The following is a 26,694-nucleotide window of genomic DNA, read 5'->3' as shown; positions in this document are numbered from 1 at the left end:
GTCGGTAATTTACTATATTCCTGATAAGATAGAAGGCAGATTAAAGGATTAAGAAATAAAACAATGTAGTGAATAGTTCAACATTTAATGTTAGTACATTCGAATGAGAGAGTCGTCACCGGCGGCGGCGGCGCAGCGGCGGCCTGCGTGCAAAAATATATAACCGGTGCGGCAAGCTTAGTACAACAATGTAGTAATACTTGTATACATAGAGCTATCGTAATAATTAGAATATCTGCTACATTATCAACAAAATAGGGCGGCGAGGGCGCGGCGGCTGGCGGCCGGCCCTCCCCGCCTATATAGACCTCTACTCATCACACCATGATATGACATCGCTTTCATAAATTGTACAATACAGCACACTCTTATTGGTATGTAGTTAGCAACAGTGCCGCCCGCTAGCGGCGGCGTAGTGAGACATATAGTAGAGTACAGAAGTCGGACAGCACCCGATACACACCTACGTACATACATGTTGGGTTATTTACAACAGTAACAACGGCGAGTGCGGCCGCACTGCGCGCTTATAGCACAACATAACCAACACCACGTAACTCAAACTCTCCACTAATTAAAACACATAACGCTACATGAACTGTGCTTTATCTGATGGTCGAACGTTGAGTACAGCGGATCCGACGTTCGTTACAAATTGAAACTCATTATCTGGAAGTAGAAGGAGTACTTATATAGTTGCAACATGCGGCGCCGACACTGATTTCCTGTTTGAATCTATTGTACGGGGTGCTAACTCCATATAGTGTGTCCGCTGGGCGCGCGCGGCGCGTCGAGCGGCAGGCCTGACACGTGACGCGCGTTTATCTGTATGCGGCGGGCTGCGCGGGCGCCGCCTGCTCCGCCAGGAACGGGTTGGACGGCCGCGGCGCCGGCGCCTGCCCCGGGACGCCCAGGCTGTCGCCGCCGCCGTAGCTCTGCAACCGATAGCCGTAACTCATCACTTTCAAGACATAATTGCTCGTAGGTTTTCAAAGACGAAAACACCACCGCCCGGAAAGAATAAATAAAGTGCAAGTCTGAGAAGAAGAGTGGGCGCAGTATTGTTATGTACCTGCGTGGCCCCGTACTGGTCGTGGTGTGCGAGGTCCGCGAGCCGCGTGGAGGAGAGCGCGCGCGGCAGCGGGTTGGAGGGCACGCCGTGCGGCGCCAGCACGCCGGCCTCCGCCACCGCACGCGCCTCCTCGTCCGCGTCGGCGCCCGCGTTCACCTCCTCGCCGCCGTCGCGGAAGTTCACGAAGGCGAAGGCGGCGAGCGCCACGCCGCACAGCAGCCCGTAGCCGGCGAAGGTGCGCGTCGTGCCCCAGCGCGCCACCGCCACGCCGCCCAGCACGGCGCCGCAGCCGCGGCCCAGCCCGTGGTGCAGCCCTGCGGACCACACGTGCTCGTCATTCCCTGTGCGCGCGTCTCTCGGTACACACCCGAGTCAGCAGGACACGCACCCTGCAGCACGCCCTGCGCGGAGGAGCGCAGGCCGGGCGGCGAGTGGTGCGCGATGTACGAGCAGCAGGCGGCCCACACCGCCGCGTGCGTCACGCCTTGCACGAACTCGAAGGGCAGCACCCACCACGGGTTGGACAGCCACGAGATGTACAGGAACCGCAGCACGTTGCCTGCCAGCCCCAGGCACAGCACCTGCGACACAGTGCACGCCGGAAATTATAATGATGAGGGACTCGCCGATGATGAGATACTTGTTTGGAAAAAGGATCTTCATTCAAATAAGATACATATATAAAGCATTTATTTACCTATAACAACACATTACAACACATAACAAATCAAATAAAACATACAGGCAAAAAGGGTTCTCAGCTCAGCATAAAACTTTGAAGACCCAGGATCGACAAAGCGCTGATTTTCAGCTGAACCTTAAAATTAAATAATAATAATAAAATAAAATTCTATAATGAAGTAATTTAAAAATAAACAACAAAATAACGGTTGACCTTCACTCGGACACTAACCTTGACGTGGCCCATTTGAGTGATTAATTTAAAGCTGAAGAAGTAGGCGAAGATCTCGGAGATGTGGTTGATGACGGACGCCACGCCGAACAACGTCGGGGACCCGCCGATGTCCTGCCGACGACCATATGTTGTGAATCAGACAAGAACTTCTACTTTCACACGCTGGTGTTATCAAAGTTCATGTTACCTGGAGATGCCAGAAGAGGAAAGTGAAGATGAGTCCGATGCCGAAGCCCATGAACCAGGCCACCAGCAGAAAGGAAGCTGCCTTCACGTTCTGGAACTGCCGCAGTACCGTTACCCACTCCGGCATCTCGCGCGTCGTCTGCGCGAACACCTGCACCAGGTAACATTATTTAGTGCTAACATATTTTAACAATCACAAAGAATACCTACCTACTAAATGATTCACAAAGTAAACTAAACGAGAGTAAACTGTGTTTGTGTAGGTATGTGTGTGTGTGTAGTACCTTGGCGGGGTGTAATGCGGGCTGCGGGCGCGGCGCGGGCGCGGATGTGTCGAGTCCGGGCAGCTGCAGTTGCTCGGCCAGCTGCTGCTGCAGCTTCTCCTCATGCGTGGGCGAGCTGGGGGCCGCCGGCGCCGGCGCCTCTACGCTCACGAACTCGTACTTGAAACGGATCTGCAACCACCGACAAGCTTAAATAGTAGTTATCTAGCTTCCATTGGCCATACACGTGTCAAGTAGGGGCGGCGTGAGTACCTGCGTGGCGGTGATGAGCGCAGCGCCCATCAGCACGGAGAAGGTTGCGAAGCAGATCGTGTAATTCTTCTCATAGCGCTGCGGGCCGCCGCACGGGTGCGAGCTGAACGCCGTGCTGTGGTCCAGCGCGATGCCCACGAAGAACATCGCCAGCCCCCAGCCCAGCGAGCCGAACATGCGCTGGTGCCCGTACCTACAACACACCGCGCATGCGTCACCAACGACTGCCTGCTAGGAGGAAGCGCGGAGACGACGGGGTTGTACAGACCTGTCCGCGTCCTCGCCCAGCAGCGTGATCACGGCTGAGTCGGCCAGCGTGATGGCCGGTGCGCTGAAGAACTCCCCGATGACGACCAGCAGCAGCAGCAGGAAGAACGTCTTCTGGATGTCGGGCTTGCGGTATACGATGGAGGAGTGCAGCGGTGTCACCCAGTTGGCGTTCTCCTGGGGGTTGTAGTTGATGGCGTCGGAGACGGGCAGCGGGCTGCCATCACTGCGCGAGGCTTGTGGGCCGCGGAAGGCACGCGTGCCCGGCGCCGGCTCCTCGTCGTAGTTGGGCGGCGCCAGCTGGTACATGGTGGCGTTGACGGGCTGAACGCACGCCACGGCACCCGGCTGCACCCAGCTCAGCGGCAGCGTGAACACCACCCACGCGCCCAGCGACGCCAGCAGCAGCGTGCGCCCCTTCTGCCAGCGGTCGGCCAGCCCACCCCAGAAGGGTGCCGATAGGAACTCGACGAAGGGCCGCGTGCCGATCAGCAGGCCGCACTGGCCAGCGTTCATGCCCATTTGCTTGAAGTACACGCCCATCAGCGGGAACAGCGAGCCGAAAGCCGAGTAGAAGAAGAAGTAGAACGTCTTCACGGTGAGCAGCTCGGGGTCGACGGCGCCGGCGCCGCACATCAGCTCCAGCAGGTCGCTGCGGCCGCGCACCTTGTGCGTCGCCTCCTTCGGCTCCGGGTACCTGTTGTGGACGCATTCGGTTAGGCATGGCCGCAACTGCCCGCACCGCGACTCCCGTTGAAGGACCGATGCTCTAGCTATCTTGTCCTACCTTGTACGTACAGCCTACTTGATCCCATTGCCGGGCAAAGACCTCCATCTCTATTTATTTTTATTTATTTATTATTTATCAATCAAACTCTGTCGTCATGCTCTATCTTACATAAACATATTTCGTTTAACGGGTGCGTGCACCACAGTTGCCATTCCATGTCGATACACGACACGTCTGAGCTAGTGGCAAACTTATTGCTAGAGTTTTCAAATCTATGTCTACAATGCATTATCTACAACCGGGACCGATGATTTTCCATAGGTACCTATCCTCCGAAGCATGGAAGACAAATTGCTTGCTAATTTTGGTTGATCAATATTAATAAACAAGTGGGCTACGAGACTATCGGAGTTTTTGTAGATCTATACAATGTTTATGCTTTTTAGGATATAATATTAACGTGTTTGTTTTAGATAGGTTAGGTTTAGGTAGGTATACATAGTTTAAGGTGACACCTCGGCTACCTTTGATACTAAGTTCATATCAAGACACTCAAGATAGTATCACGTAGCGCGGCGGGCGCCTGGCGGCTGCGCGGCGCGCCCGCCGACGAGCTGTGGGCAGCTTATGTTGCACCAGTAGTCACTGTGTATGTTTACACTGAACCTGAACCATCCGCACGTTGACCTACTAGGTAGGTAAGTACTACAGAAACCGACCTCGTCCTCGAGCTAGTGCTTCCAACAAATGAAACATTGGTATCCTACACTACACGGCAGAACATAAGCACCTACTTAGCTTGTTCTTCCTGGACAGATACCTGAGTATTCAAATGCAGTTATTTTAAATGCATTCTAAGTATAATTTATGTGACTAAGTACTGCTTATAAATAAAAGTAGATTTGTCCTAGTACTACCCGTTTTTTTATATCCACCCGTATTGATTTATTTTGCGCTTATCTGAATAATAATGGCGCAAAGTTTCCTGTTTTATTCGGTTAAGTTTTTACGTTCGTAGAAGGCGGTCACATGCGTAAAATCGAAGGTTTCGTCACGACAGGGTGTAGTTGAACACGTCGCAGCTCCGAGGTAACAAACGGACAACGGACCACAACCACAAGCCAACATAATTTTTGGACGGAATAGTGGGAGATCGATGTCGTGTACGTAAACGATACATCGAGGGAGAGCGCTCGGTCCCCTCACGGAGCGGCGGTGATGGTGGTGGTAGTGGTAGTGGTGGTGGTGACCTGGTGGTGTCGACTTCGCCGTACTCGTCGGGGTTGACGAGAGGGCGCGCGGCGAGCGCGGGGCCCGCGGGGGCGGCGCTGCCGGCCTCCATGCTGCTGCCGCGGGACTGCCGCGCCGGACCGCGCCCGCCCTGTGCCCGCCGCCGCCGCCGCCGCCCCCGCCCCGCCCGCTCGATACCGCCCGCGCACGCGCTCTCCGCCCGGCCCGACCTAGCCGTAGCCACTCAACTTAACTATCAGCATATCGGTTCCATTATTACGTCACCTCATCAGATCGTTGATATAGGTATATACTAATGTAAGTAGGTATATTAGATTATTTGTTGAAAAAAAAAACGCAATGACATTAATTATTTTTGATATACTTAAATGAATTGGAATGTCGATTGTTAGGGGTATATCATCAGAGGTATATAGTATGACATCGTGAGGTCGTTCCATGGGCGGGCGGGCGGCGTGTGGCGTCGCGGCGGCGGCACATTCCCTCACGTCGTCAATTAGACAGCGGCTGCACTCCACAGCCACGACCGCGGCCCGTCCCCGCGCCATCACGCCACAGCCAGAGATCCCCGGGTCCCGGGCCCGGGTTCGAATCCCGGTGAGGACATATCACAAAAATAACTTTGTGATCCCTAGTTTGGTTAGGACATTACAGGCTAATCACCTAATTGTCCGAAAGTAAGACGATCCGTGCTTCGGAAGGCACGTTAAGCCGTTGGTCCCGGTTCCTACTTACTGATGTAAGTATGTAGTCGTTACATGAGCCATGTCAGGGGCCTTTGGCGGCTCAATAATAACCCTGACACCAGGGTTGATGAGGTTGGTAATCCACCTCATAACCCACACGATAAGAAGAAGCCAGAGATTACCAGCAGCAGGCGCGACAACGCAGCGGCGGCCGCAATATTTGTATGAAAGTCCACTTGTATTTATGATAAGTAATCTGTGTGTGATTAATATTTTAGTTCGCCATTTAGATAAGCAATGTTATCTAAGGTCAAACAGACTTTAGTACATACATACATACACAAATAAACTCAGGCCCGTAATCCCTAAGGGGTGGGCAGAAACACAAGATATATTCAGAAGACAACTTGCAGCCACTGTTGATACGCAGTCTAAGATGGATGATGAACCTTGTAGTGACAAGGGATCAGCCTATCGCCCATGACACAATCCCTCTTTCGGATTTTACGACATTTTAAGCTGAACGTGTTCTATGTTTTATAACAGCATTCTAGTAGTCTAATAAGATTAATGAGTTATAAAAATAAAATAATAAAAAAATAAAATAAAAATCATTTATTCTCAGACTACAGTCCATAGATATGTTAGTATGATTAACTTACATGCTATGTTAGTAACAAGTAATGTAGATAATAAGCAGATGGGCAACCTCACCGTGCGCTCGGGCGCAACACGTGCAGCTCGGTGAACCGGCCCAGCAGCGCGGAGTCCAGCCGGTCCCCCACCATCCTAAGGACGCTGTTCGAGCTCCCTCGCACTCTGCGTACTAATGAGCCAACTTTTTTGCGAATTACCGCGTAAAAGTCGTCGACTCCAGCATCGGCAAACATGCCTGAGGCGCTGCAGTAACGAGGGAGCCTAAACAGAGCCCTAAATACATTATTGTACTGGATACGCAGAGCGTTATAGGTCCCAAGTGTAAAGTTGGCCCACAGGCTGCCCGCATAAAAAGTCTGACAGTATGCCTTAAACAGCGTAATTTTAACTTCTGCTGAACACCGAGCAAACCTGCGTGCCAACATATTACCACGTACCGATAACCCTCTGCGCTCCCTCTCAATATCAGCATTATCACATAAATTTTCAGTGACTATGTGACCAAGATATTTAAACTGGGAAACACGGTTCAAAGGTGTGCTATTTAGAGTGATTGGAGGTATGATAGTCGGCCATATTTTGTCAGCTTTAAATAGCATGAACTCACTCTTTCTTTCATTATATTTTAAACCATGTTCCCCAGCATAAGTCTCACATACATGTAAGAGTTTTCTTAAACCCCCTATCGAGTTATGTATGAGGGTTCAAAATATCGGCGAAACCTTTCGAGAAAAGGTAGGTTATAGGCTCGTCTTGGCGGGGGCACTGCCGTGCCCCCAGATTCATAAAATAAAATATAATGAGAGTGTAATGGGATTATTTATTTCGTGATATAACCCCGGCCACGTGGAGGTCGTCACCCGCCTGTCAGAACAACAGGCGGGTCACAAAAATGTTCACTTAGAACCGATTTACCGTCGGTGACATCCGCTCTCGCAACTGAATATCACACAGGGGCGTGTTTCCTGTTGGAATCTTAACACCGCGATGTACATTTCTCACCGTTTTTGTACAGCGACATCTGGCATAAGACTATGAGAACTAACATTGTAACTCCTCCTAAGCTCGTGGCGCACCCCTCTACGAATACGAGAGTGAGTTTATGTTGTATGGAAAATCATCTAAAATCTGAAACGTGAGAAGGAAATAATAAATAACGGGCGCTATGATTGAACTATCTTTATTAAATGCTTACCTATTGGCGACAATGTTGTTTAAAGCAGGTGACTAGAATGTATCATCTGGTGAGAACATTACACGATCAATGGATCCTGCGTTTTGTAATCATAATCTAGGTTAACTGTGCATCATTTGCTTTACTTTGCTATTAGTTATTTATTCCTAGACCAAAATTAGTAATACTTAAAATATTTATAAAATAAAACAAAAAATATACTAAACAAAATAAGTATAGCTGCGATAAGGAATAATACACATCTGCCTACCCCATCGAGACTACAGGAGTGATGGTGTTATGTTACAACATTAAATTCAAGTCCTTACCTACTTGTTATTTAGTTTTTCCTGAACTAAATTATTCATAGGCACCTAATTAAATGAAACTCATTGATGCCATGTTATGTGTAAATGGCGGGTGACGTGAGCGGCGCTCGCTCGAGGCGCTTCCTGCGGTGTCAGTCCCGGGGCGCGTTGGCGAGGCGCGCGAGGCGCACGCTGGCCGTGTGCATGGAGGAGCGGCGGCGGCGGCGCGGCGCCGACCCGGCCGAGCCGCAGCGCGCCGCCTCCTCCGCCGCCTCGTCCGCCGCCTCCTCCAGCTCCGGCGCCGCCTCCTCCGCGCCCGCCGTCTCCGACTCGCGCGGGGAGCTCTGCGCGGATGAGCTCTTCGACTCGATCAGCGGACCCTGAGGACGGTTCCTCTTGAGAATTTGCAAGACTACGTGGCAGGAGCGAGACCGCCGGGTGTCGCATGGAGGCACACAGTGACGCACCTGCAGCGGCTTGGCCGACTGGTCGAACATGAACACGAAGCGCAGCTCGTGCGCGAAGTTCCGGCGGAAGGAGCGCGCGGCGTCGCGCGGGTGCCGCCACGCGTGCCACGCCAGGTCGCAGCACGACAGCACCACGCCCAGCGCGCACCCCACCACCAGCACCAGGAACAGCCCCAGGAAGTTGCTCATCCCCAGCTTAGAACTCTCGAAGTTCTCCACGGGCTGTCGGCAGAACCGCGCACCGATAACATTTATTACTGTCCAGCTTCACGTATGTGGGTGTGTGCGCATGCGTGCGTACCTTGCAGGCGCCGCCGCCGTGCATCTTCTCCCACCAGGTGTGCTTCATCTCGCGCAGCTCCCCGCGCTCCTGCAGCCGCAGCAGCGCCAGGTTCAGCGCCTGCCGGTACGTCGAGTCTGCACGGAATAACGACAACCAGCGGTACATACATTGTGGTGAAACAAAAATAGAAAATTGTATAGGTACTGCACAAAAAATCGAGTAGAAAATCGTCGAGAAAAGTATGTCAGTGTACTTACTCTTCCTCATGGCGATGCCGTAGCCCTTGCTGTCCAGCAGGTCCCCCACCTGCGAGGCAAACACATGGTCGCTACAGGCTCGTTACAATGGCTCGAGTGACGTCATTGTACGCCCCCGCCCCCCGCCCACCGCACTCACCATGTACACCTGGCAGTTGCGCTCCACCTCGTACTCGATGGTGGTGGACTCCATCAGGAACGCGTAGCTCTCCGTCATCACCCTGCAACACCACCACCACCATGAGTAGGTATACACGCACGCGCACTGGTCGATGTATGATGATGTATTTAGTGTATGAACTTGTGTCATTGTACAGACCGGTAAATGTAAACTTACTTGAATAGGCGATATACCGCAGTAGTAATTCTAATTTTTTGACTGAGTTGTAAGTACTTACTTTACAATTTGGGTACTCTGAGCATCACTTACAGACTTCAATAGCCCGAAAGTGTATTTTTGAGACGATACTTGAGGAGAAAAGTGTTTCTGTGTAATAAAATTGAGCTGGAGGCCCCAGCCGAAATACATGTATGAGGTGTAACAGCTGGACGTACTTCTTGATGCCGTCGTCGTTGCTCTGCGGCATCTTCTGCGTCTGCATGTGCGAGAACATCTCCTTGAACAGGTCGCTCTGCGAGTGCTGAAACATACGGCACATGTATAATAAACATTTCAAAATACTTAAATAAATAATGTGAGTGAGGAGAGGTGTGGTACCTCAAAGAATGTGTATGTGGATCCGCCGGCCTTGGCGCCGTACTTGATGCCGAGGCTGTTGTGGGCCAGGTCGCGCACGTTGGTGATCACCTCGTCCGACGTCTTCTTGGCCAGCAGCGACGCCAGGTTGGCCGTGTATGAGCTCGTGATCACCAGCGCGAACAGCCACCACACGCTCGCCACCGCGCGCGTTCCATACGCACTATAATATTGAAAGATCATCTTTCAATTCCTGATTTAGTAGAGAAATCAACGTAAAATATTCACGTCACGACAAAGTGTGTATAGGCAACTCACACGGGCGCTATCTCGGAGCCCTGCAGCAGTACGGCGCCGAGGTTGAACCAGAGCGCATTGCCGAGCGTGAACTGGTTCTCCAGCGCCGGCGGCTCCTCGATGCACGGGTACGGGTTCTGCCACTCCTCGGGGCACAGCCGCCCTACCGCGTACAGCAGCAGCGACGTGCCCATGTACGCCAGCCCCAGGCACAGCCACACCTGCAACCACACACACAGCTCACACCACACTCGCACACTCCGCGGGTCCTCGCGCCGTACACTACAACACACAGTCGCTCACCCCGCTGGAGAAGGGCAGAAGGAAGGCGAACAGCTTGGGCTCGGGCGGCTTGGGCCGGCGGAACAGGATGCCGATGCCGAGGTTCATGAAGGGCGTCGTGAAGTCCACCGCCTTCTCGCGCTCCTCCGTGATGGTCAGGTCAGTTATCGCGAAGTGCATGTTCTGAACACACAATATTTACATCGTTACACCCCTGTGGCACCAGCCAGGCGGTGCTGCCGTTAGGTCGCGCGGGACACTCACGTCGTCGTCCATGAGCCGCCGCAGCATGCCGTTCCACTGGCCGGTGGCCTTGTTGTACGAGCCGTACTGCTTGTCCTCTTGTTCTATGAACGTGTAGTTGAAGTTGAGTATCTTCGACAACCGATCGATCAGTTCGATGCAGAACCCTGCGTATAACAACACGTCATCATCAGCGCCAGCACAGAACAGAGAATTACAATTTCATGTACGAGTGTGTGGCGTACAACAAACAATATGGCTGTATATGCCGCAAGGCGTTGCTTGGCTGCACGCCACATCATGGGCCACATCATCGCGGTGTTTGAAATGTGTTTGTTGGTAGGTACCTAACTAACTTCTATAAGGTAAAATTATCTGTGATCGGTGTATTAGTCATTCCTAATTCTATGGTACTGGTGAAGAATAAATAGTGGACTGTAAAGTAACAAGAGGCGAACACTTTTCAAGTGCCACCGAAATGAGAGTTTCTTATAAAGTCACTCGTCCCTCTCACCTTCATAACGATCGTTCCCGGATAGTCGTTCCGTAGATTCCCGCCTCATCACATACGGTTTATTCTGTTAAAAAGACAAGAGGGGTACTGTTATACGTTGACACACCGCATGTAAGTAAGAGTGGATGTAGAGCATGTGAGCTGACCATCGCGATGAGCACGTTGAAGGTGCGGTTAGTCATGGTGTCGCTGGGCAGGGGCGGCGCCGGCTGCGGGCGGCGCTGCCACGTGAGGCCGGCGCGCGGCGACCAGCGGCCCTCCGGCCGCAGCGCGCCGCCGCGCTCCAGCTCCACCACGGTCAGCGCCACGCCGCGCCGCGCGCCCTCCGCCTCCCACGCCAGCAGCCCCGTCACGCCCGGCGCCTCCTCCGAGCGCAGGTAATTGAGCAGCGTGTCGGCGTGGAAGGCGCCCGCGCCCTCGCCGCAGTCCCCGGCCGGCATGTCGGGCAGCTGCAGGTGCTGCAGCGCGCGGACCACGGCCCGCGCCGCGTCGTACGCCAGCAACAGCGGCGTGCCCGGCAGCAGCTCTCCCGCCCCCGCCCCCGCCTCCTCCGCCGCGCCCGCCTGCGCCAGCCGCGCCGCGTACGCCGTCCTCCACGCCGCGGTCGCTTCTTTCGTGCTCTCCGCTTCCGGGTCGAACAACATGAATCCTGAAACGTTTGTTATGGAATTGTAACTTGGTAAAATTATTTTTCTTGAAGATACCAATGAAATAATGTGAGGTAGTTCTTTTTCATTGATTTCCAAGTCTATATTAAATACTCAAAATTACTTACTTACCTACCTAAGTATTGAATTTAAGTAGATATAAATAAGTAGATATAAAAACAAAAACACACATACATACAACATACATATAAATAAAACATTTATATTACATATAAATAAAATTCTTCACCAATCGTCAGTTGGCAAGTGTGAGTTATCTACTAGTCAACGCATACAAAGAAATCTGCGTTTATTTTAGCGTGCATGAGTCAGAAAATAATACAAACTGTCAGCATTGAATAAACTCAGTTTGAAACATAAAAACTATTAGAACGTTTTTTAAGCGAGTTAGCTCGAATGCAAGTACGAGCTACATCCAATGATGTGTCAAGCAGGGTGGGTTGTGGCTGAGGGTCTCTCGCTTCTTTGATATTATGTTTTATCATTCCTTTTTGTCCCAGGACTTTTCGTTCTCTGTTTCCCGGGAAACCTGCTCGGGAAAAGTCCTGTCGAGAAATAAAAAAATAATTCCTAAACTTTAAACAACGTTAAATTGAATAGTCAGTAGCAATATTTCTCGATTGAAACTGAAGATCTCGAAATACCAGATACCATTTATTAGAAAAAGTACCTACTTACTTACCTTCTGTATTGTTAGAGTTCTCTTCGTTTCGTTTTGATTAAACACACACATGCCTTACTTCGACCCAAACTATTCATATATCGACTACCGATGCCACACTGACAACACACGCAAACTGAACACGAAATAGGTAGGTGAGGATGTTGACCGGTGATGTTGGCGCCGCCGTGGCTGTACTCCTCGAGCGGCTGCGTGTGCAGCTCCAGCGACAGCAGGATGTAGGCGTGGCGCTCCGCCAGCAGCCCCACCCGCTGCGCCGCGTCCAGCACGCGCAGCGCGTCCTGCTCGGAGCCGCACACCACGAAGTTGACGAAGCCCGCCTTCTTGAGCACGAGCAGCAGGTCGCGCAGCAGCGCGTCGTGCGCCGCCGGCGGCAGGGCGCGCGCCAGCAGCTGCAGCTGCTCGTCGTCGGGCGCCAGCCGCGCGGCCGGGCCCGCCGCGCCCGCGTGCAGCAGCGCCGCGCGCCGCCAGCCCTTGGCCAGCGCCAGCTCGCGCGCCGCCTGCAGCACCAGCGCCTCGCGCGGGTACAGCGCCAGCGCCTCCCAGCCGCGGCCCGCGCGCCCCGCGCCCGCCAGCAGCAGCGGCACGGCCGCGCGCGCCGCCGCCGCGCCGGCCAGCCGCGCGTCCTCGCCCGCGCCCGCGCCGCCCAGCACGGCCGTGGCGCCCGCCGCGCCGCACACCTGCGCCGGCACCGCCAGCGCCTCGCCCGGCTCCACGGCCGCCACCGGCGCCGCGCCCTCCGCGCCCTCCGCCGCCAGCGCCGCCTCCACGCTGGCCGCCAGCTGCTGCGCCAGCACCGGCGACGGCTCCACCACGGCTGCGGAGGGGACCACTCTCGTCACACATGTCGACTCTACGACGGCTTGTGATCCGAACCTAGTGCGAACTCACTGATACGGATATCCTGCGCGGCGGCCGCCGCCAGCAGCAGCCCCACAGCCCACCAGCCGCTGAACGACATTTCCAGCGAATGAGCCCGCGCGCGCGTGCGTGCGCACGAGTGTGTGCCGCGCAGTGAGCGGGCCCGGTGACCCGCATGCGCGAGCTATTTTTGTCACCGCGCGCCGCCACGCGACGCCCGCCGCCGCCGACATCAATATTTACTTTTCTACCACTCACACACACGGTTTATTTATAAACTTTTGTAAAGATTCGCACTTCTAAATCAATATCCATTCATTTAAAGTGAAAAAAAAGTTAAAACATTTAACCCACTTCAAAAGTACTTATAATATCAAATATTCAATGGTAGTTATTATATTAGAATCCAAATTCTAAAGTCGGTGCAACCAACTAAGTACTTTCGTCACCTACACACACCAAGAGTGCAAGAGCATTTGCATGCTCCACCGTAGTTATTTTACCTACGACAACTTGTGGAACAACTTGGTGGGTGGTGTTCCGCCGTGTTTCTGTTGCACAGAATTATTTATAGGTTTCTATATTTTCAAATTTTTTTTTATAATAACTAAGTGTAGGGACAAACCTCGGGAAAGATTTTGAATTCGCTATCTACTATAGATTCTATTCTAGTCGTAACGTAAACAGAGCCTCCTCTGACGGCCCTTTAGAACTCACTAATGGATAAGCGCCTTTACAGATTTGCAAGGGTTTAAAACGCTCTGTAGGTAATATTAGGCAGTTATGTCATAGATGTGATATCATAGCCCTACAAGAGACTTGGTTGCTGCCGCATGAAATGTCCCATCTGAGTGACATGACAACAACTTCGGGTACACCGGGACGTCGGCAGTGGCCACGGGTGCAGGGTGCTGCGGGGAGGGGCCGTAGGTACGGCGGCGTCGCGCTACTTTGGAACAGCCGCCTATGGAAATTGCCTTCAACCTTTCAAAGGGGGTGAAATTTTATTAGGGGATTTTTGGAACCGTGTTACCCCGAATTTAAGGCAAGCTAAGCCGCAGGCAAAAGCTTACTTGTACAAAATGAAGAAACACAGTAAGTATTGGAAGTGTGTTAGAAGTTGTCGTCGTGGTGGTGGGCGGCGTGCACGTGCGGCAGCAGCAGGATGAGCACGTCGGCGGTGTCCTCGCCGCGCGGCACGCGGCGCACGCGCGCGCACGCGCCCGCCGCCGCGCACAGCTCCAGCGCCGCCGGCGCCTCCGTCTGGCTGGCGCGCGACACCGCTGGCGATAAACACCATTTGGGATGGTACAACACATACACAAGTGAACATTATTTCCATAGACTTTCACGACGTTCACCTGGGGTGCGCGACGGCTCGCCTGCGGGCGCGGCGCCGACGGCCCGGTCGCGCGGCGCCGGCGTGGCGCGGTACTTGCCGATGTGGCAGCGGATGGAGGTGGCGGTGAGGAAGTGGTCGCGCGTGTTGCGCTGCGGCCGGCACACGCACACCCACAGCCGCGGGCCCAGCGACAGCGCCACCGTGCCGCCCGCCGACAGCGACACGCAGGCGCACAGCGCCAGCGCGCGCGCCTCCGTCGCCACGTACAGCGGGAAGAACGCCACCCACGTCACGCACGTCGTGTACGCCGCCGCGCCTGCGCCCGTCGCACACGCACACGTCACCCACAACTCCTAATGACAGCTAATTCATGACGACTAAGACGGGCGTCACCTATGAACCGCGTTTCATTGAAATTATGCGGCAAGCGGCGCGTCCGCACGGCGAGCACGACGCAGGCGGCGAGCAGCAGCAGCGCGGGCACCAGCGGCGCCAGCTGCGCCTGCGCGTGCTCGCCGCCGCACGCTAGCACGGAGCGCGCGCGCGCCGGGTGCGCCACGCGCGGCGCCGGCGGCCAGGCCCGCGCCGACCACGCCGCCGCCGCCGCGCCCGGCGCGCTCAGCGCCGCCCACGCCCACAGCTGCGCGCGCGCCGACAGCAGCCGCGGCCGTGCCACACCGCGCTCGGCCGCGCGCACCAGCCGCGCGATGCGCACCGTGCGCGCCACCACGCACGCGTACACGCCGCCCAGCGCCGGCGCCGCCAGCCGCACCAGCGCGCACGTGCCCGCCGACGGCCGCAGCGCGCTGCCCACGGCCGCGCAGTGGCACACGGCCGCGCAGCCCAGCAGCAGCGCGCACAGCTCGCGCGACGCCGACTTCACCACGGGCGTGTGCCGGTGGCGCACGAACGCGGCCGCGCACAGCGCCGCGCTCGCCAGCCCCGCCGCCCCCGCGCCCGCCGCCGCCGCGCGCGCCCAGCCCGCGCCTGCGCCGCCGCCCCACTCCACCTCCACCGCTACACACGCTGCGTGGCAAAAAGTTATGTTTTTGGCGCAATCAAGAATCAAGAATGTTGAGTACTGTGGTAGCGTTTGGTGTAATAGTGTGCAGTACATGTGCGCGTGGTGTCGGGCCGGTGTCCGGGCGGGCAGGCGCGGCAGCCGGCGCGGCGCGGCACGGCCAGCGGGCCGCACGGAACGCACGTCCAGCAGCAGCGCGCGCGCCCCTCGCCCCGCCGCGCCCACTGGCCCGCGCCGCACGGTCGCCCGCACGAGCCGCGCTCGCCCGCCGCGCGCCTGCGGGGACAGGGCCACGTGACTTGCAGCTCGCACTCCGCCCGGGGCGGGCCCCTCGTGCACGTACTTGGCCGCCGCCTGCGCCCCCCCGCGCATGTACAGCGCGCCGCGCCGCCAGCGGCCCACGCGCACGTACCGCCAGCCGCGCCGCCCGCCGTCCTCGAAGCTCATCACGTCGTACTCGCTGAGCCTGTCGTGGGACACCGACCGCATTACTACGAGTTCTTAATTAGGCGAGGCAGCATCGACCGGCGGCGAGAGACTCACTCGGGCGGCGGGTCGCCGTTGTCGTCGAAGGCGACGAAGCCGCCGTCGGGCGCCCGGAAGCGCACGCGCGCCAGGTACCGGCGGTACCGCGACACGTTGAAGGGCAGCATCTCGGCGCACAGCCCGGCGCGCGCGCCGCACTCGGCCGCGTGCATGTCGCGCAGCGCGTGCGCCAGCGCGTACACGCCGCGCACCACCAGCGCCAGCTTCGGCTCCTGCGTGTAGCCCGTCGCCAGCGACTCGGAACCTGCGCACAAGCACCTGGCTCGTGACGGCGTCCAATCGTCACCTCGGCGACCGTGTCTACCGGCTCACCTGTACACTGGCGCACGCCCACCGCCGGCTGGTCCTCCAGGGAGCAGTTGAACTTCTGCTCCCAGAATTCCTGACAGTACACCCGCAGGCATTACGTGATTGTTTATTATAATAATATATTATACTATTGCTACACCTATTCTACAATGCCATGTTTAAAGAGACCCACCCGAAACCAAGGGTTCCTCGTGTTGTTGTGCGGATGCAGCGCGTGGTAGTGGGTGTCGAAGTGCCGCAGGTAGGGCGAGCGGATGCGCAGCGTGAGTGCGCCGGCGGCGGGCCGCTCGAGGCCGGCCACCACGTCGCGGCGGTCGGCCCAGCCGTCGCTGGCCACGAGCCGCAGCCGCAGGCCGGCGCGCGCCAGCCCCGCCAGCAGCGCGCGCGCCGTGCGGCCCTCGCACCAGCACACGCACACGGTGGGCGCCGGCGCCGCGCCCGCCAGCCGCGCCGGCGCCGCGCCCGCCAGCCGCGCCAGCGCCGCGTCCACCTCGCGCGCGCCCGGCGCCGCGCGCAGCCCCTCCTCGCGTGCCACACACACGCCGCCGCGCGCCGCCTCCTCGCGGAACGCCGCCATGCCGCTCTGCCCGTAGCTCTCTGCACACACACACGGTCACTGCCGGCCGGCCCCCCGCGCCGCCCCGCCCCGCTGCGCCACGTACCGTCCGTGTGCACGGCGTGCACGTAGGTCCAGTTGTGCGCGCGCAGCAGCGCCACCAGCAGGCGCGCCTGGTGCCGGTCGGAGGGCACCACGCGGAAGAATGTCGAGAACCGCGCGCGGTCCGACAGCTCGCGCGACGTCGCCGAGTACGACACCTGAGAATAACTATGACATTAATGCTGTTGATCTCCCTAATATTAAATAAATAAATAAATACTAAATAAACTTTCCTACTACGTCACCTACAGGGACAGTGCGTCGTTACTTACTGTCATACAAATAAAATGGAAGAAAAAAATATGTTTTTTAAATGAATGGAAGAAAGAAAGTAACCAGGCATGTTACAGAGCCCCGAAACCGAAACTATCCGCAACCGTAAACAACTATCATGTAAAATGTCGCCAAGACGAGATCATATCAATCGCAATGTCAAAAAGTTATCAGATCTCACGTAGAGCCAAGCTTCTAACTCTACACGCCCTAAGTTTACAAACTCTAAACGTTAGGCAAAATATGAGCTTTTCCCGTTTCGTTACTACAAGAAGTATACAGGGTGTAAGTGACATCGTAACGAATACTCAGGGGGATGATTCAGACCATGATTCTGAGTTAATATCAAGTGGAATTTTCCGTCGCAAAATTCATGATATTTTTTTTAATTATTTTCAATTCTATACTTTTGCGATCGAAAATTCTATTTGATATTAACTTAGAATAATGAGCTGAATCAGCCCCCTCAGTATTCGTTACAATGTCACTTACAACCTGTACAAGTACATACAAGTAGCCATACAATTAGGTATGGGTGTTATTGACACCGTAACGAATACTGAAGGGGATGATTCAGACCATGATTCTGAGTTGATATCAAGTGGAATTTCTTGTCGGAAAATTCATGAAATTTTATGTGTTTTTTTTAAATTATTTTCCGTTCCATACTTTTGCGACGGAAAATGCCACTTGATATCAACTCAGAATCATGGCCTGAATCATCCCTCAAAGTATTCGTTACGATGTCACTAACACCCTGTATAAGAAACAGAATGGTAATGAACAGTCAATAAATGTGTTGCGGTACGCCCATGGTACGTGACCCGCACGTGATGGTAGTGGACCAGCTAAGCCACATATTTTGCCTACATTGCTTCAGAATTTAGTAATGTAAGTACATTAAGTGCATACCTATAACCTTTTCAGTATTATACCTAATCTGTTTTTATTAGCCATTAGCTATAGAGGAGTGAAGGTTTTCTATTACATATTTGTGAGATTTTATTACGTAATTGACAGCTGTCGTTCCTCTTTACACTCAATAAATAAAAATAATGTTCTAGTAGTAATTAGTTACTTGTGGAATGGAGAAGAGCTGTAGCAAGTTCTGCACCTGCACGGCGGCGGCGCTGGCGCCGGGCCCCAGCACGGCCAGCAGCGGCTCCGCGGCCGCGCCCCGCGCCCCGCCCCCCGCCTGCCACACGTGCCCGTGCTCACTAAGAACACCAGGTGTTGCCAGGTGTGCTCAATCCTATGACAAGCCGCCATTGCTAGCCCATTGATGACGTAGGTGTTACCATTAAATTGGTATCTCCAACATGCCAAGGACGTAAATTGTCTTATTGAAAATTAAGTGAATTACTGACTAATGTACTGTATGTATGTTGTAATTACTATTATTTATCACATACTTATATCAAAATCTTTAAAACTGTATGTACGTAAATCTTTTACTAAAAGTAGAACATTTCCTTGCAAAGTAAATTAAAAACATTGGTCGTGGCTAATTTATTTTTTACGCAATGGCAACGCAGGGTGGGATGACGTCAGCTGGGCTAACCTTGGAATGTTAGCTGTCACTTTTGAGCATACCTGGTATTCTTATACCATGCTCACTACTATCCACCAGTCGCTCGACTGAGCGCGCGACCTGCCGACTGGCGCGACGCGCCGCACTCGCAATTAGTGGGAGCACACTTCATGAGACATCTCTGATGAGCACGAGTGTTGCGGTGTTTGTGCAAATACAAGTACACACACGCCACTGTATCAGCAAGGTTTGTGCTTGCGTGTAATAACAAGGGTCACTCATCATTTAAAACAACGGTAAAAGATGCATAGGTATGACTGTTATCCATGAAATTGAAATTTTAAACGGAGGCAACATTGTACAGCGTCATCTTTGGGGGACGTGGCCTGAAAAGTACCTTATTGTTAAAAATAACGAGGAACATAAATGACACCTTAAAAAAATAGGGAGTCCCAACTTGACGACCTAAAAATATAATAAAGTTAAGTAAAACATCTCACAGATCGGCAGGTGGAGGCGGCAGTAGCGGGCTGGTGCTGCGCCGCGGCGGGCGGCGGCGGCGGCGCGATGGCGTCGCGCACCAGCTCGATGGTCTGCCGCAGCGCCGTGGGCGGCGCCCAGCACGAGTCCCGCAGCTCGGCGCGCAGCCGCAGCCCCGCGCGGACCAGCATGCCGCCGTTGCCGCACAGCGCGTCCAGCGCCTGCAGCGTCGCCTCCACGCGCTCGCAACCACGACACACTCATACTTTGTTTGAACCATCAATAATTACAAAATAATCTTTGAACAACAGATACCTATTTAGGTTTAGAAACGATTTGAGTCGGGATCCCAACCTGAACCCAACCCAAGCAGCATACTCACCTGTATCCCGTAATGTTCCCGTACGGGTCCACAGCGGGCCCCGGCGCGCGCGTCGGCCGGTGCGGCGTGCACGGCGAACAGCGCGCCGAAGCGCACGCCGCCCCCCGCCCCCGCCGCCGCCGCCCCCGCCGCCGCCGCCGCCCCCCGCAGGCCCGCCAGCAGCAGCGCGCACGCCGCCACCCGCGCCGCCATCGCCCGACTGCCGCAGCCGCGCTGCGGCCGCGCGCACTCTCTGTCACTCACCGTCACTTCATCACACGTGTGAGTACCTACTCTCCACCGAGCATGACAAATTTACTTTAGCCTCGCCTCAGATGCAACCACTCGTAAGTATGAGAGATAAAATGGCGGGTCTATCGTAAATAATCGTAATGAATCCACGCAAAATGTATATCAAAACTAACTGTATTATTCAGTACCTATGCAATGCTTTAAAAATTTGTACTTCTACAGCCACATGTTATATCTTTTATATTACGGTAGTAAGTACTTGGGGTATGGTGGTAAGTACTTGGGGTTTGGTACCAAGTACTTGGGGTATGGTAGTAAGTACTTGGGGTTTGGTACCAAGTACTTGGGGTATGGTAGTAAGTACTTGGGGTATGGTAGTAAGTACTTGGGGTTTGGTACCAAGTACTTGGGGTATGGTAGTAAGTACTTGGGGTATGGTAGTAAGTACTTGGGGTATGGTAGTAAGTACTTGGGGTATAGTAGTAAGTACTTGGGGTATAGTAGTAAGTACTTGGGGTATAGTAGTAAGTACTTGGGGTATGGTAGTAAGTACTTGGGGTATGGTAGTAAGTACTTGGGGTATGGTGGTAAGTACTTGGGGTTTGGTACCAAGTACTTGGGGTATGGTAGTAAGTACTTGGGGTATGGTGGTAAGTACTTGGGGTATGGTGGTAAGTACTTGGGGTATGGTGGTAAGTACTTGGGGTTTGGTAGTAAGTACTTGGGGTATGGTAGTAAGTACTTGGGGTATAGTAGTAAGTACTTGGGGTATAGTAGTAAGTACTTGGGGTATAGTAGTAAGTACTTGGGGTATAGTAGTAAGTACTTGGGGTATGATAGTAAGTACTTGGGGTATGGTGGTAAGTACTTGGGGTATGGTAGTAAGTACTTGGGGTATGGTAGTAAGTACTTGGGGTACGGTGGTAAGTACTTGGGGTACGGTGGTAAGTACTTGGGGTATGGTAGTAAGTACTTGGGGTATGGTAGTAAGTACTTGGGGTATGGTAGTAAGTACTTGGGGTATGGTAGTAAGTACTTGGGGTATGGTGGTAAGTACTTGGGGTATGGTGGTAAGTACTTGGGGTATGGTGGTAAGTACTTGGGGTATGGTAGTAAGTACTTGGGGTATGGTGGTAAGTACTTGGGGTTTGGTACCAAGTACTTGGGGTATGGTAGTAAGTACTTGGGGTTTGGTACCAAGTACTTGGGGTATGGTAGTAAGTACTTGGGGTATGGTGGTAAGTACTTGGGGTATGGTGGTAAGTACTTGGGGTATGGTGGTAAGTACTTGGGGTATGGTGGTAAGTACTTGGGGTATGGTGGTAAGTACTTGGGGTATGGTGGTAAGTACTTGGGGTATGGTGGTAAGTACTTGGGGTTAAGGTGGTAAGTACTTGGGGTATGGTGGTAAGTACTTGGGGTATAGTGGTAAGTACTTGGGGTATGGTAGTAAGTACTTGGGGTTTGGTACCAAGTACTTGGGGTATGGTAGTAAGTACTTGGGGTATGGTGGTAAGTACTTGGGGTATGGTGGTAAGTACTTGGGGTATGGTGGTAAGTACTTGGGGTATGGTGGTAAGTACTTGGGGTATGGTGGTAAGTACTTGGGGTATGGTGGTAAGTACTTGGGGTATGGTGGTAAGTACTTGGGGTTAAGGTGGTAAGTACTTGGGGTATGGTAGTAAGTACTTGGGGTATGGTGGTAAGTACTTGGGGTTTGGTACCAAGTACTTGGGGTATGGTAGTAAGTACTTGGGGTATGGTGGTAAGTACTTGGGGTATGGTAGTAAGTACTTGGGGTTTGGTACCAAGTACTTGGGGTATGGTAGTAAGTACTTGGGGTATGGTGGTAAGTACTTGGGGTATGCTGGTAAGTACTTGGGGTTATGGTGGTAAGTACTTGGGGTATGGTAGTAAGTACTTGGGGTATGGTAGTAAGTACTTGGGGTTTGGTACCAAGTACTTGGGGTATGGTAGTAAGTACTTGGGGTATGGTGGTAAGTACTTGGGGTATGGTAGTAAGTACTTGGGGTATGGTGGTAAGTAATTGGGGTATGGTGGTAAGTACTTGGGGTATGGTAGTAAGTACTTGGGGTATGGTAGTAAGTACTTGGGGTATGGTAGTAAGTACTTGGGGTATGGTAGTAAGTACTTGGGGTATGGTGGTAAGTACTTGGGGTATGGTGGTAAGTACTTGGGGTATGTTGGTAAGTACTTGGGGTATGGTAGTAAGTACTTGGGGTATGGTAGTAAGTACTTGGGGTATAGTAGTAAGTACTTGGGGTATAGTAGTAAGTACTTGGGGTATGGTAGTAAGTACTTGGGGTATGGTAGTAAGTACTTGGGGTATGGTAGTAAGTACTTGGGGTATGGTGGTAAGTACTTGGGGTATGGTGGTAAGTACTTGGGGTATGGTGGTAAGTACTTGGGGTATGGTAGTAAGTACTTGGGGTATGGTGGTAAGTACTTGGGGTTTGGTACCAAGTACTTGGGGTATGGTAGTAAGTACTTGGGGTATGGTGGTAAGTACTTGGGGTATGGTAGTAAGTACTTGGGGTTTGGTACCAAGTACTTGGGGTATGGTAGTAAGTACTTGGGGTATGGTGGTAAGTACTTGGGGTATGCTGGTAAGTACTTGGGGTATGGTGGTAAGTACTTGGGGTATGGTAGTAAGTACTTGGGGTATGGTAGTAAGTACTTGGGGTATGGTAGTAAGTACTTGGGGTATGGTAGTAAATACTTGGGGTATGGTGGTAAGTACTTGGGGTATGGTGGTAAGTACTTGGGGTATAGTAGTAAGTACTTGGGGTATGGTGGTAAGTACTTGGGGTATGGTAGTAAGTACTTGGGGTATGGTAGTAAGTACTTGGGGTTTGGTACCAAGTACTTGGGGTATGGTAGTAAGTACTTGGGGTATGGTGGTAAGTACTTGGGGTATGGTGGTAAGTACTTGGGGTATGGTGGTAAGTACTTGGGGTATGGTGGTAAGTACTTGGGGTATGGTGGTAAGTACTTGGGGTTTGGTAGTAAGTACTTGGGGTATGGTAGTAAGTACTTGGGGTATAGTAGTAAGTACTTGGGGTATAGTAGTAAGTACTTGGGGTATAGTAGTAAGTACTTGGGGTATAGTAGTAAGTACTTGGGGTATGGTAGTAAGTACTTGGGGTACGGTGGTAAGTACTTGGGGTACGGTGGTAAGTACTTGGGGTATGGTAGTAAGTACTTGGGGTATGGTAGTAAGTACTTGGGGTATGGTAGTAAGTACTTGGGGTATGGTAGTAAGTACTTGGGGTATGGTGGTAAGTACTTGGGGTATGGTGGTAAGTACTTGGGGTATGGTGGTAAGTACTTGGGGTATGGTAGTAAGTACTTGGGGTATGGTGGTAAGTACTTGGGGTTTGGTACCAAGTACTTGGGGTAGTAAGTACTTGGGGTTTGGTACCAAGTACTTGGGGTATGGTAGTAAGTACTTGGGGTATGCTGGTAAGTACTTGGGGTATGGTGGTAAGTACTTGGGGTATGGTGGTAAGTACTTGGGGTATGGTAGTAAGTACTTGGGGTATGGTAGTAAGTACTTGGGGTATGGTAGTAAATACTTGGGGTATGGTGGTAAGTACTTGGGGTATGGTGGTAAGTACTTGGGGTATAGTAGTAAGTACTTGGGGTATGGTGGTAAGTACCTGGGGTATAGTAGTAAGTACTTGGGGTATAGTAGTAAGTACTTGGGGTATAGTAGTAAGTACTTGGGGTATAGTAGTAAGTACTTGGGGTATGATAGTAAGTACTTGGGGTATGGTGGTAAGTACTTGGGGTATGGTAGTAAGTACTTGGGGTATGGTAGTAAGTACTTGGGGTACGGTGGTAAGTACTTGGGGTACGGTGGTAAGTACTTGGGGTATGGTAGTAAGTACTTGGGGTATGGTAGTAAGTACTTGGGGTATGGTAGTAAGTACTTGGGGTATGGTAGTAAGTACTTGGGGTATGGTGGTAAGTACTTGGGGTATGGTGGTAAGTACTTGGGGTATGGTGGTAAGTACTTGGGGTATGGTAGTAAGTACTTGGGGTATGGTGGTAAGTACTTGGGGTTTGGTACCAAGTACTTGGGGTATGGTAGTAAGTACTTGGGGTATGGTGGTAAGTACTTGGGGTATGGTGGTAAGTACTTGGGGTTTGGTACCAAGTACTTGGGGTATGGTAGTAAGTACTTGGGGTATGGTGGTAAGTACTTGGGGTATGGTGGTAAGTACTTGGGGTATGGTGGTAAGTACTTGGGGTATGGTGGTAAGTACTTGGGGTATGGTGGTAAGTACTTGGGGTATGGTGGTAAGTACTTGGGGTATGGTGGTAAGTACTTGGGGTATGGTGGTAAGTACTTGGGGTATGGTAGTAAGTACTTGGGGTATGGTGGTAAGTACTTGGGGTTTGGTACCAAGTACTTGGGGTATGGTAGTAAGTACTTGGGGTATGGTGGTAAGTACTTGGGGTTTGGTACCAAGTACTTGGGGTATGGTAGTAAGTACTTGGGGTATGGTGGTAAGTACTTGGGGTTTGGTACCAAGTACTTGGGGTATGGTAGTAAGTACTTGGGGTATGGTGGTAAGTACTTGGGGTATGGTGGTAAGTACTTGGGGTATGGTGGTAAGTACTTGGGGTATGGTGGTAAGTACTTGGGGTATGGTAGTAAGTACTTGGGGTATGGTAGTAAGTACTTGGGGTATGGTAGTAAGTACTTGGGGTATAGTAGTAAGTACTTGGGGTATAGTAGTAAGTACTTGGGGTATAGTAGTAAGTACTTGGGGTATGGTAGTAAGTACTTGGGGTATGGTAGTAAGTACTTGGGGTATGGTGGTAAGTACTTGGGGTATGGTAGTAAGTACTTGGGGTATGGTATTAAATACTTGGGGTATGGTGGTAAGTACTTGGGGTATGGTGGTAAGTACTTGGGGTATGGTGGTAAGTACTTGGGGTATGGTGGTAAGTACTTGGGGTATGGTGGTAAGTACTTGGGGTATGGTGGTAAGTACTTGGGGTATGGTGGTAAGTACTTGGGGTTTGGTACCAAGTACTTGGGGTATGGTAGTAAGTACTTGGGGTATGGTAGTAAGTACTTGGGGTTTGGTACCAAGTACTTGGGGTATGGTAGTAAGTACTTGGGGTATGGTGGTAAGTACTTGGGGTATGGTGGTAAGTACTTGGGGTTTGGTAGTAAGTACTTGGGGTATGGTAGTAAGTACTTGGGGTATGGTGGTAAGTACTTGGGGTATGGTGGTAAGTACTTGGGGTATGGTGGTAAGTACTTGGGGTATGGTAGTAAGTACTTGGGGTATGGTAGTAAGTACTTGGGGTTTGGTACCAAGTACTTGGGGTTTGGTACCAAGTACTTGGGGTATGGTAGTAAGTACTTGGGGTATGGTGGTAAGTACTTGGGGTATGGTGGTAAGTACTTGGGGTATGGTGGTAAGTACTTGGGGTATGGTGGTAAGTACTTGGGGTATGGTGGTAAGTACTTGGGGTTTGGTACCAAGTACTTGGGGTATGGTAGTTAGTACTTGGGGTATGGTAGTAAGTACTTGGGGTATGGTGGTAAGTACTTGGGGTATGGTGGTAAGTACTTGGGGTATGGTAGTAAGTACTTGGGGTATGGTAGTAAGTACTTGGGGTATGGTAGTAAGTACTTGGGGTATGGTAGTAAGTACTTGGGGTATGGTAGTAAATACTTGGGGTATGGTGGTAAGTACTTGGGGTATGGTGGTAAGTACTTGGGGTATGGTGGTAAGTACTTGTGGTATGGTGGTAAGTACTTGGGGTATGGTGGTAAGTACTTGGGGTTTGGTACCAAGTACTTGGGGTATGGTAGTAAGTACTTGGGGTATGGTAGTAAGTACTTGGGGTTTGGTACCAAGTACTTGGGGTATGGTAGTAAGTACTTGGGGTATGGTAGTAAGTACTAAGGGTATGGTAGTAAGTACTTGGGGTATGGTAGTAAGTACTTGGGGTATGGTAGTAAGTACTTGGGGTATTGTGGTAAGTACTTGGGGTATGTTGGTAAGTACTTGGGGTATGTTGGTAAGTACTTGGGGTATGGTAGTAAGTACTTGGGGTATGGTAGTAAGTACTTGGGGTATGGTAGTAAGTACTTGGGGTATGGTAGTAAATACTTGGGGTACGGTGGTAAGTACTTGGGGAACGGTGGTAAGTACTTGGGGTACGGTGGTAAGTACTTGGGGTATGGTGGTAAGTACTTGGGGTATGGTAGTAAGTACTTGGGGTATGGTAGTAAGTACTTGGGGTATGGTGGTAAGTACTTGGGGTATGGTGGTAAGTACTTGGGGTTTGGTACCAAGTACTTGGGGTATGGTAGTAAGTACTTGGGGTATGGTAGTAAAACTTGGGGTATGGTAGTAAGTACTTGGGGTATGGTAGTAAATACTTGGGGTATGGTGGTAAGTACTTGGGGTATGGTGGTAAGTACTTGGGGTATGGTGGTAAGTACTTGGGGTTTGGTACCAAGTACTTGGGGTATGGTAGTAAGTACTTGGGGTATGGTAGTAAGTACTTGGGGTTTGGTACCAAGTACTTGGGGTATGGTAGTAAGTACTTGGGGTATGGTAGTAAGTACTTGGGGTATGGTAGTAAGTACTTGGGGTATGGTAGTAAATACTTGGGGTATGATGGTAAGTACTTGGGGTATGGTGGTAAGTACTTGGGGTATGGTGGTAAGTACTTGGGGTATGGTGGTAAGTACTTGGGGTATGGTGGTAAGTACTTGGGGTATGGTAGTAAGTACTTGGGGTATGGTAGTAAGTACTTGGGGTTTGGTACCAAGTACTTGGGGTTTGGTACCAAGTACTTGGGGTATGGTAGTAAGTACTTGGGGTATGGTGGTA

At 52.3% G+C, this 26,694-nt stretch overlaps 4 protein-coding genes across 4 annotated transcripts; all 4 read right to left on the bottom strand.

Annotated features, from left to right (window-relative positions):
- Positions 1–69: 69 nt before the first annotated feature.
- On the bottom strand, positions 70–5,071 carry LOC126371164 (major facilitator superfamily domain-containing protein 6-A). Its single transcript, XM_050016395.1, has 9 exons — positions 4,958–5,071; positions 2,979–3,674; positions 2,711–2,903; positions 2,459–2,629; positions 2,176–2,325; positions 1,986–2,099; positions 1,461–1,653; positions 1,073–1,386; positions 70–935 (listed from the first exon to the last, which is right to left on the bottom strand). The coding sequence occupies exons 1-9, from the start codon at positions 5,047–5,049 to the stop codon at positions 822–824; spliced, it is 2,037 nt and encodes a 678-aa protein (XP_049872352.1). The 5' UTR covers positions 5,050–5,071; the 3' UTR covers positions 70–821.
- A 2,394-nt stretch (positions 5,072–7,465) lies between these two features.
- Positions 7,466–13,219, bottom strand: LOC126371163 (glutamate receptor ionotropic, kainate 2-like). The gene is made up of 14 exons (XM_050016394.1): positions 13,065–13,219; positions 12,322–12,990; positions 10,970–11,472; positions 10,824–10,887; positions 10,331–10,476; positions 10,088–10,249; positions 9,806–10,005; positions 9,509–9,710; positions 9,346–9,431; positions 8,930–9,011; positions 8,791–8,839; positions 8,552–8,667; positions 8,251–8,472; positions 7,466–8,163 (listed from the first exon to the last, which is right to left on the bottom strand). Exons 1-14 carry the CDS (start codon positions 13,132–13,134, stop codon positions 7,936–7,938), a joined length of 2,799 nt encoding a protein of 932 aa, XP_049872351.1. The 5' UTR covers positions 13,135–13,219; the 3' UTR covers positions 7,466–7,935.
- A 928-nt stretch (positions 13,220–14,147) lies between these two features.
- LOC126371576 (metabotropic glutamate receptor 2-like) lies at positions 14,148–15,808 on the bottom strand (the record flags this gene model as incomplete). Its single annotated transcript, XM_050016899.1, has 5 exons — positions 14,148–14,317; positions 14,381–14,692; positions 14,770–15,402; positions 15,492–15,673; positions 15,741–15,808. Coding segments are annotated over 5 exons (1,365 nt in total), but the record flags the coding sequence as incomplete, so codon positions are not given.
- Positions 15,809–16,098: 290 nt separating this feature from the next.
- LOC126371575 (metabotropic glutamate receptor 1-like) lies at positions 16,099–19,768 on the bottom strand (the record flags this gene model as incomplete). Its single annotated transcript, XM_050016898.1, has 7 exons — positions 19,577–19,768; positions 19,215–19,436; positions 18,262–18,378; positions 16,915–17,068; positions 16,425–16,849; positions 16,256–16,325; positions 16,099–16,187 (listed from the first exon to the last, which is right to left on the bottom strand). Coding segments are annotated over exons 1-7 (1,269 nt in total), but the record flags the coding sequence as incomplete, so codon positions are not given.
- Positions 19,769–26,694: the final 6,926 nt, after the last annotated feature.

This window comes from Pectinophora gossypiella, chromosome 12, assembly GCF_024362695.1.
Source record: "Pectinophora gossypiella chromosome 12, ilPecGoss1.1, whole genome shotgun sequence".
Taxonomy (NCBI): domain Eukaryota; kingdom Metazoa; phylum Arthropoda; class Insecta; order Lepidoptera; family Gelechiidae; genus Pectinophora; species Pectinophora gossypiella.
Note: the sequence above shows the minus strand (reverse complement) of the source record. Positions and strands in the feature narration are given on the sequence as shown.